At 34.7% G+C, this 10,653-nt stretch overlaps 1 protein-coding gene across 1 annotated transcript; it reads right to left on the bottom strand.

Moving 5' to 3' along the window:
• Positions 1-325: 325 nt before the first annotated feature.
• Positions 326-9,953, bottom strand: LOC107544009 (C-type lectin domain family 6 member A-like). Its single transcript, XM_087813964.1, has 6 exons — positions 9,923-9,953; positions 9,150-9,242; positions 7,597-7,698; positions 3,238-3,389; positions 1,780-1,895; positions 326-470 (listed from the first exon to the last, which is right to left on the bottom strand). The coding sequence occupies exons 1-6, from the start codon at positions 9,951-9,953 to the stop codon at positions 326-328; spliced, it is 639 nt and encodes a 212-aa protein (XP_087670090.1).
• Positions 9,954-10,653: the final 700 nt, after the last annotated feature.

Here is a 10,653-nt window from a genome sequence, read left to right as displayed (position 1 = left end):
GAACGAAGTAAAGAATGCATAAAAAATTAAATAAAAATACCAAAAAAGAAGAGTTCATCCTACCATTATTGGAAAAGAGGAAACTATAAAAGCAACGATTAAAAAAAGTAAGGCATCTTGGATGAGGAGTAGAGGGGATCAATGGGGAATAAAAAGGGGACATCTTTAACACTGTCAACAATAAAGATAAATTAAAAGAAAAGAAAGTAAGGCATCTGGATATTTCCATGAACCTCTATGATAATAATTATACATAAATCACAAGAGGAAATTATCATTTTATAATAGGTCTCCATTTAAAATGTGACAATGAATATAGTTCTATTCATAGAAAAACCTTCTTCATCTCACATATTGAACTTCTTTTAGAATCACAGAAAACATCATTCCAGCCCCACCCTCTAGGATTCCAGAAAACCACTGAAGCACAGTCCTCTCCAGGAAAATTGGGCTCACCGTGGTGCCATAATCTAAAGAGAAACAGAGGATAAAAACACTTCAATGAATGTATAGTGATTGATTAGAAAGTATATGGTGTTGGAGGTTGAAGAGAATGGGGTTCAGAGTGAAAGAACACCCCAGTGACTGATCTCTCCTCATACTGCCCTCCTCAAAACCCCAAGTGTAAACACACACTTTTATAATTGCTCCTCTAACACATTCTTGGCAAATTTTTATGAAATAGAGTAATCTTGACCTTTCACCTAAAATCTGGTCTTTACTTCTTCCTCTATAAAGAGCCCTTATCCTGATCTGAGTTGTTAAAATTTTCATTTCTTAGTGGCAGGTAATAAAGAGGCTGTTTGCTTAATTTGTGTACTCTGACCATCTTCCTAAATTCCTATATTCTCATGGAGCTTTGAGTCTAGTCATAAGAAGTTACCCTGCCTACAAGGAATACAATCTGTAGTAAGGGTGAGGGGGTCCAGGTGGGGAGGTAGGACTTTGTTTTTGGAATTAAGAGACCTGGTTTTGCTCCTAACTTATTTTGATCATAAGAAAATAATTTATTCTCATCAGATATTTGGTTCTTCATTTATAAAAATAGGAATCGTAATCAGGTCCCCAAATAGCTCATAAGATTATGTGAGCATCACATGAGATAATGTATAATTAAATTCTAGATTTTTTTCAAAGCCACAAATAGTATTACTACATAATTATCCTCTAAGAATTGCACACAGTTCTGACAGATATTTTAAGTCTTATTAATTGAAGTAAAATTTAATTGAAGTGTCTACAGATGTTCAGAGGCAGCAAACTGTAATGATTAAGAGAACCATCTTAGGAGTTAGACATGGAGTTGAGGCCCTGTTTCTCATCTTACTAGTTATTAACCTCAGAAAAGTTAATCCATTTTTCATCAGTAAGATGAGTTCTAAAAAAGTTTTCAGCCCGGCCAGGCATGGCTCAGCGGTTGAGCATCGACCTAGAATCCAGGGGATCAGGGTTCGATTCCCGGTCAGGGCACATGCCCAGGTTGCGGGCTCAATCAATGACTCTCTCATCATTGATGTTTCTATCTCTGTCTCTCCCTCTCCCTTCCTCTCTCTGAAATCAATAAGGATATATTTTAATTAAAAAAAAATAAAAATAAATAAAGTTTTCATGAAGTTGAAGTGTGGCAATGTATATACTCAGTAAGAGCTTAGTAATTGTTAGAATCTGTCTGCATCAATATAATTGTCAGTATTAGCATTAACAGTGACTATGAACAAATTTTCCCTACATTTTTATGTAAACAAAGCCCATAGTTCATTAATGTGAGTCTGTACTCACCTCACATTTTCCATGTAAGATGTCTGATCAACCCATTGCCAATTGTCATTCTTTTGTGGATCTGAGAGTCCCAGAAAATAAGAAAGTGATTTATTCAGCTGCTGAACAATGAAATTCTGCATAAAAAAAGAGAAGTCATAGACTAAAATTTCCAGATTGAATAGGATAAGTGTTCTTTAGAGCTCTAAAGAGAAAATTAAATGCAAGGTGTGAGGAGTTAGACATGTCATGACAGCTCATTGGATAAGAGAACAGGCTGGAAACACCAACATCATTACAGGAAGCAGGGAGTTAGAACCCATGAATTTCCATCTCAGACAGAATTTATTTTTTCTCTTCACTGAGACAGAATTTTTAAATGTATGTCAGTTTTTGTGCTTTCAACCATTTTTTAAATTTTATACATTCAGATGTGTTCCATCTTATTTATCATTGTTTATCAGTGAAATTGCATTTCAGTTATCAAAATTCAAATTTGTTTCTCTACCCTCCTAAGTAGTAATTCTCCAGGAAGTAATTACTTTAAAAAGTTAAACATAAAGGAATGCTTGTTAGATGATAATTGTAGTGGTTATTTCTTTAAAACTTATTAGTCTAATTTTTCCATCTGGGCCTTCTGCATTACCTTTTTAATCTATCTAGATTGTTTTCCGATTGAGATAAGGTGAAATTAATTTTGGATTGAATGTGCAGGCTTAAGAATTTCCTGTGCATTGTCCTGAGATTCTCTGACATAAGGCAACCATTCTGGGGGAGGGAAGCTGCTCCTCAGCCAAGGGTATTATAGAACACAAAAATTTCCATGACATTAATTTCTGTTTTTAAAAGTACCCTGCTCACCAAGGAACAATATTGTTATCTTCCCGGGAATTTTATATATCTCAGTGGTTTTAAATGGATAAACATGTGGTATATAACAAAAAAACATGTGGTGCTGGCTGAGTGGCTCAGTTGGTTGGAACTTCCTCCCACACACCAAAGGTTGCGGGTTTGATTCCCAGTTAGGGCACATACCTACCCTGGGTGCAGGTTCCATCCCTGGTTGGGGCCTGTAGGGGAGGCAACAGGTCAGTGTTTCTCCCTCACATAGATATCTCCCCCTCTCTCTGCCTTTCTCTCTCTCTAAAAATCAGTAAAAACATATCCTCAGGTGAAGACTTAAAAAAAAAACGACGTATGATTCTATTATACAAGGTATCTAAAGCAGCCAAATTTTAGAACAGAATGCAGATGGTGGTTGCCAAGAACTGAAGGGAAGGGGAAATGGGTAGTTGTTGTTCAATGGGTATAAAGTGTCAGTTTTGCAAAATAAAAAAAATTGTAGAGATCTTTTTGCAACAATGTGAATATAGTTAACTACTGAACTGTACACTTAAAAACAGTTAAGATAATAAATTTTGTTTTTAATTAAATTTCTTTTATTTAAATGAAAATGAAAAATAAAGAAAACAAAAGTACCTGCTCCACTTTTGTGTTGATCACCACCAGATGAGCCCCCATCCCAACACAGTTCTGCTCACTCTTAGACCAAGAATTCTCTTCATTAGAAATGAGGTAGCAGCTGGAACCAAAAGGTTTCCAAGTACTTGGGCAGCATCCCCAGACTTTTTCTATGTTGCATGAAAGGGAAGAGTGAATACAAAATGAGACAAATAAGATTAAAGAGGCAAGTTCTATACATGTGAAATTCCAAGGATTTCAGGTTGTTTTCTAGAGATAGACTTCTTAATTCATGTATTTACTGTTTCCTAAATTATATAATTTGGAGCCACAGAATTGCTTTTAAATAAACATTCTTTAATATTAAATCCTCAATATTTACCAAGGTTTCCCTTCAGAATTCCTCTGGATTTTTTTGCCAAAATATCACTATCAATTTTTTCCTGTTCTTCGTATTTCTTATACATTAGATGCACCAAGTTCTATCAGAGTTACAAATGCCTAATAAAGGTGTATCTCAAATACCAGTTGTACTTAATAATCTTGGGCAAGCCACAGCCTCAGGTTTTTAAAATGGAAATGAATTATTCATAGGGTGATTATGAGAATTAGAATTATGCCTCATTGGAATTCTGGCTCCACCATTTATTATGTATGCCTTTGGGCAAATTACATAATCTCCTTGAGCTTTATTTATTTCATTTTTAAAATGGAAATAACAATAGTACCAAACCCAAAGGGAAACTTAATCACATAATATGTGCAGAGCACTTTAAAAGATGCTTAACATGGAATAATTGCTCATAAATGTTACCTATTGCTAATTTTTACACAGCATCAAGCATGTAAGAGTTTTAAAAATTATCAATTCTCTCTCCTTTCCCCTTAGAAACACCAGTTTGCCATTCTCCTAGAATTAAAAAAATCTCTAGCTAACCATATACAATCCACTGACTTATTTTGAGTATACATGTATATATATATATGTTTATATACAATTTTAGCACATATTTATGTATACCTGAATAGTAAGTTGTTTTGATTTGTTGAATTTTAAATCTTTCAAAAGTATCATAATATATGTGGCCCTCTTGGCTTAATTTTTTTATTCCACATTGCTAAAATCCATTTATGTTGTTACATATAGCTCTATTTTATTCATTTTAAATGTTATTGCATTAAAATGTACATATTAAATGATTAGAAACAACCTATAGAATTATTCTTCCTTTTATAATATAATAATATGAATAAAATAGATAGACCATATCTATATCATCTTACTATTGTCCACTTTTGGAAATTTATCTTAATTATGCATTTGTTCATTATTAAAGATTGCTTTCCATAATACACCTTAAAGTGTGTATTAACAATATTTTAATTTTAAAAGTCTAATTAGGCAGACTGTATTGATGGTGGAGATTGGCTTTGTCAGTTAAGTTATATATGGCAAACATTTTTCATATGTTAAATATGCCAAATCTCTAGTTCCAATGTTGACAACACCACTAAAAGCTGTGATGAAAGAAAGCATTTGTCAAAAGGCTATACTGACATTATTGATGTTTTATTTTTCCAGTTGTGCTGAGAATAATGAGCTAATCAAAGTGCTTTGCAAGTATAAAAAGAAATATAATTAATAGTCATTTGATAAGACTTATATAATCCTCTTTTTGGTGTAATTCCCAGAAATTGAGAAAGTGACTATTGACTGAGAAGAAAACAAACCTTTTGTAAATTATTTTATTTCTTATTCTTTATATTCAACAACATTGAAAAATTACCTAATCAAATTCTCAGTGAACAGATTATTACAAATAATTTTTGATACTAGATCACTATATGATTTTTGGCAAAAAAACTAAAAAACTGGGTGACATTCTAATAGAGCACTTTCTATCCTATCAATTTATTTAGATGAGTAACATTTATCAGATTGTGTCACTAAAGTGAAAAGTAAGACGAGAATTGATGTTGACTTCTACCTCATTTTGGTAGTAAAATTATTCAATAGTAAGTACATCTGATTGCATTTTTTAAAGTCCATTTGTTTCATTAAAAGAAGGGCTTCCACTAGTTTTGTTTTATTAGTAATAATTTATCAAAATTTATAATAAACTTGGAATGTTGGAATATTATATTCTGATAATAATTGTAATAAATCAATCCAGAAGAAATTTTATAACACTTAAAGCTTAATGTTCCATAGGAAATAAAAATATTAGACGTTCTTATTTACATATCTTGGCAGACAGGGAAGTGCTGTGTAAATGTCAGTCCTCCAAAGGCAGAAAAGAATGTTGCAAGACACATAAGTGTTAAATAATGTGTGTTTTTCTTCTTTTTTTATGTACATGATGGGAGTGCAGTTAACGATTTGTAATGGTGTCTAGACACCCGAGATACATTTTTAAAACACGTGTAACAGTTTTGTTTTTAAATGTTAACATTTAAAATGTTCCAGAAATTAAAGCTTTTGCTTCTATTACATGACCAAAAAATTTAGATGTCAGATTAAATTGTGTAAAGGGGTATGAAGTTTTTCAAGATCTTTCTGGGGGTTGACAAGCAAAAGAGTTCAAAGACCACAGGTGTAGGCAAAGTACAGGCTTATTGAGGAAATTGTGACTTTGCTCACATTTCTAAATATCTCAACACTGACTGGGACTGAGTGGGCAACAAATTGGAAAAGATACATGTGGATTTCAATTATTTTTTACCTTTAATGAAAAGGGAAATTTTGTGTTTAGATTTTTTTAAAAAAACCCACATATCTTTATTGACTTCAGAGAGAGGAAAGGAGGGGGAGAGAGAGAGATAGAAACATCAATGATGAGAGAGTCATTGATCGGCTGCCTAGCCCGCAACCCGGCATGTGCCCTGACCAGGAATTGAACCCCGATCTCCTGGATCCTAGGTCAATGCTCAACCACTGAGCCACGCCTGGCTGAGCTAGACTTTTAACTTTTTGTTGTAATAATAATTTGAAAAGATATTCTTAAAATCTGAGCTCTTTTATTTCCGGACATGGTATTATGTAAAATCATTTTCTCAATATAAGCTTATCTATAACTTGAATTTTTTGTATCAAACAGCTTGAAGGGCTATAACGGTCTCTTGTGCCAGCTGGATGTGGGTTTAATTTACTTAATATCCATTTTTGTCTCATTCATTTCAGAGCATTCTGAAGGCAGAGGCTAAAGTACCCACTGCTGCTCCCAGGAGGCAGTCTTTCAAACTCCAGTTGTTGATATAGGAGAGCCTTCAAATGGTGAGATGAAGACAATATTGATGCAATTATGTTTTTCTCCCCAGAAGTGCCAGTTCCACAATAAAAAACAAAACAACAGCCCTGGCCGGTTTGTCTCAGTGGTTAGAGCATCTGACTAAGGACTGACGGGTCCCTGGTTCGATTCTGGCCAAGGGCAGGTACCTCGGTGCAGGCTTGATCCCTGGCCCTCGGTCAGGGCGAATGCGGGAGGCAACCAATCAGTGTGTCTCTCACATCGATGTTTCTCTCTCTCTCTCTCTCTCTCTCTCCTTTCCACTCTCTCTGAGAAGCAATGAAAACATATCCTCAGGTGAGGATTAAAAACGATGACAACAAACCTTAAAGTGACAAGAGAACCCTATGTCAGAGAGAGTAATGAAAATCATTCCTCACCACTCCCATGCACCGTATCCTTACCTAATACAAAAACAAAGAAAAATGCCAGCGTGTCATAGAAACAGAAACTTCCATGCTGTCTTTAATTCTCATAGATTTTTTTCCATAAAAGCAGAGGAGTGAATACGAAGAGTTTGACACCTATTTGTTTGGGTTTTTTTACTTAGAAGGCGTACGGCCATAAGGACACTACAAACATGTATTTTGCCTTTCTTTGGCATTTCTCACTAGACATGATGCAAGGCAGGCCACGATTTTGAATTCAACTCTAACTGTCCACATATAAAGGTACCCGCACCATATTTTAAAGTGAGGACAGTCTCTTCCTGAGCCATGTTTCAACATCCAAATTGACCAGTAATAAAGTGGGTACTTGAAATGGAGATGGGTGCTATTAACTAGGAACTTTAGATAACAAAACGAAATATTCTCCAAATGATGAGGGTAAGGATACTTTGAAATACAAATTTTTATGAAGAATTTCCAGGGTTGGCTTGAGTAAATTGCATGGTGTATGGTAATAGCACTTCTTGATCTCAAGAAGTCTAGGGGAGGGCAAATCTAGAGCCTGATGTGAACATGTAAGTTTAGAGATATCCAAGCAGAGACTTTATTTTTTAAAAACAGAATAAACGAATCTTGAGCTCAGCCCTGACCTCTCTTTCTCTGAGAAAACAGAAAGTCTGTTAAGAATTGCAACGCCTTACCTGTCACCCTTGTCCCTTCATTGAAGCAAGTTAGACTTGCGTGATGTGTACGTAATTCAGACAGCCTTTTGTCATTTTTGCCATGTGTAAAATGATAAGTCTCTGTGGAAGAGGAAGAAGGATTAGTATCCATCCATCCTTTTGCTATAAAGCTCTGTGCTCTATAAATCTGTGCCAAGCAGGCTTCCTTCTAACTGCTACCATTGTCTTTTCTCTAGTCAAACTCGATAAAGACCATGTTCGACTACTGCTTGTCTGTATTTATTTATCTCATTTGTTTATAAACCTGAACTTTTTCCTCCCCTCTTTTCCCATTGAAATGTAAGCTCTATATTCTAGGACAGAGATTCTATCTCTTTTCTACATATATTAATCACAAACACCTAGAACAGAGACTGTCAAAAAATAATCTATAGATATCTGTTGACCCACTGGAGGTCTACTTCTCCTTAATTTTCATAATCGTGAAGCAAGCATGCAGATTATTTTTATATTTTCTAAAATTTCTGACTGTTGGTAGTGACAGATAAACATATGGGCTAAATAGAAACAAAGAGAAGCCTTTAAACATTTAGAGACATTTTAAATGTCTGAAATAAACATTCAGTTTTATATTCGAGGGTGTGCACATTGAGCGAGACTTGTTCTCTCTCAGGTCCTGAACTGATTCCTCATTCATTTCTGTCTTGACTTCCACTACTGAAGCTCGATGCTGGCAAACCTTTCTACCTCTCTCTTAGCCTAGGCTTTGGAGTCCTGAAAATCTGCTTCCTCTTGATTAATAAAATAACTATTCTTAAACCTTCTTCTCTCTTTCAGAGAAGCATATTCTAACTTTATGAAGCAGATTCTAACTTTATGATAATTAGCTGTGTTTTAGTAAAGACCAAGAAATTTATATCTGAAGGGAACTTCAAACATGACCTATTTGACAAATGAAGTCACTTTCACTTCTTTCCAGACTACTTAATAACTATTTTTAATCACTTTATCAGTGAACAGAGAACAAAATTATAGATTAGAGAGAAAAAAGTGTTCAAGATTTCTCACAAAATGTATTTGAAATATTTATTTGGAGGCAAATGGAACAGAAAAGAAATTATTTTATTCTCTTACATCTCCAATATTTCATCTGAATACTTACTCTCCTTATATTAGAAAAGACTCACACAAGAAAGTCAAAGAGGCTATTCTAAAGTATAATAGCAATTTTAGTTGCATTCTCAACAGAGGGCTTTTGTAACTACAGAACATGTCATCACTAGTGAACCATGTAGTGGAAAATGATGTCTTAGAGATGATTATAATTAACATCCATCCATATGTGATGTCATGATTGAGAATATACTAATAAAACCAAGTGAAATATACCTGGAAACAGAATCAATTATTAAAAGATGGAGGAAGAAGAGAAGAAATCAAGAAAAGCAGGGCATTCCAAGTAACAGCTAACATATGAATGGCATAAGGGAGAACACACCTTAGGAAATCTCTATAGAACACAATAGGGAAAGGAATCAATAGAGTGTCAGTCACCTCAGTGAAGAACTTACCCACACAACTCAAAATGAAACAAACACTAAGGAGTGCTATGGAAATCACAGCAACAGACCAGATCTTCACTTGGAACCACCATACTGCCTTTTCTGTCAGAGATGCAAGACAAATGCAATTACCAAGGGGCCCAAGAAGCCAGAGTTCCTAAGATGCTTAGAGCCATGAAGAAATTACATGAAGAATCTCATATTAATTAAAAACCTAAAAGAAGAAAAGAGCTTAAAAACTCCCTCAGATGGCGATGGGAGGAGACTTGACTTGGGGTGGTAAACACCAATACAATATACAGATGATGTATTGTAGAATTGTATACCTGAAACCTACATAATTTTATTATTCAATGTATACCCAATAAATTCAATAAAACAAATAAATAAAATTTAAAAAAAGAAACTCCCTCAGAATAAATGACCAGGTAGTAGCCCTGAAGTCCTAAACAATCTGGGGAAAAGTCATCCTCAATCAACTGTAATTTCTACTCCCCTTTTCTTTCCTCTTAAATATGACATTCACCCATGGATTCCCCATCTTTCTCAAAACATCACTTTTGTCTCCTACTTCTCATACCACCGTATTATTTGGTTTCTTATTCTGTAGAGTACTTCTCACTCTGAGGAATGTTTCTTTCTTCTAACTTCTCATGACTGCTACGGTAGTCCAATCTTTAGCCCTTCAGTCTGCTCATTGTCTACCTCTTCTCTCCAGAAAACTCTTCATCTCATCAGATGCTTTTACCTTTCTCTCTGGAATTAAGAAAAGGAATGCTCACCTCTACCTTGAGATTGCCCTTCTTGCACCATTATATGGACTCCCTGTGTTCAGAAATCCCAGGATCCTCTTGTGTGTGTGTGTGTGTGTGTCTCTGAAGATGTTACCCAGGGCCTTGGCTTCATTCAAATAGGCCAGAGATGAGACAAACAGCTAAACACTCTGATGAGGCTAAGAAACCTCTAATATAAAGTGTGCCTTCAAAGAAGAAGTTGCGGTTTAGAATAGTTTCCAGCTATTTAAAAACATTGAGAAAAATAAGAGGAAACTGAGAAACATACCCAAAACAGTTCATGAAAACTTTGATGAGAATGTTCAGATCATTTGTTCAGTTTCTGACATAAAATTTCTCTCTCTGATTCCTATTTATTCTAGCATGCAAAATAGAAATTTTTATATACCCTGAAAGAAATTTATTTGTAGGCTTTAATTAATTTAAGTGCTCCCTAGCCAATCTTTACATTGGATTTTACATGTGTTGGACAGTGTCCTAGGAAGTGAGCAAAAGTCTGATTGAATAGGTATGGCTTAGAAAATATGTTAATATAGTAAATTACTTAAAAATCTGTGGACATGGTTCAGGAATATGATAGCAACATGGAAGGTTCTGAAATTTATCTGCAAAAGTAATTAAACATTCTTGACGCATCAAGTATTGAGCAGAGGTTAGTCATCTCTTATAATTTCCCTGATTAGGTAAGGGAAAGCTTGAAGGGGCAAAACATCAGATGC

The sequence above is a fragment of the Miniopterus natalensis genome, chromosome 2 (assembly GCF_054644295.1).
Source record: "Miniopterus natalensis isolate mMinNat1 chromosome 2, mMinNat1.hap1, whole genome shotgun sequence".
NCBI lineage: Eukaryota > Metazoa > Chordata > Mammalia > Chiroptera > Miniopteridae > Miniopterus > Miniopterus natalensis.
The sequence above is the reverse complement of the archived record's forward strand: the minus strand, read 5'-3'. Positions and strand labels throughout refer to the sequence as shown.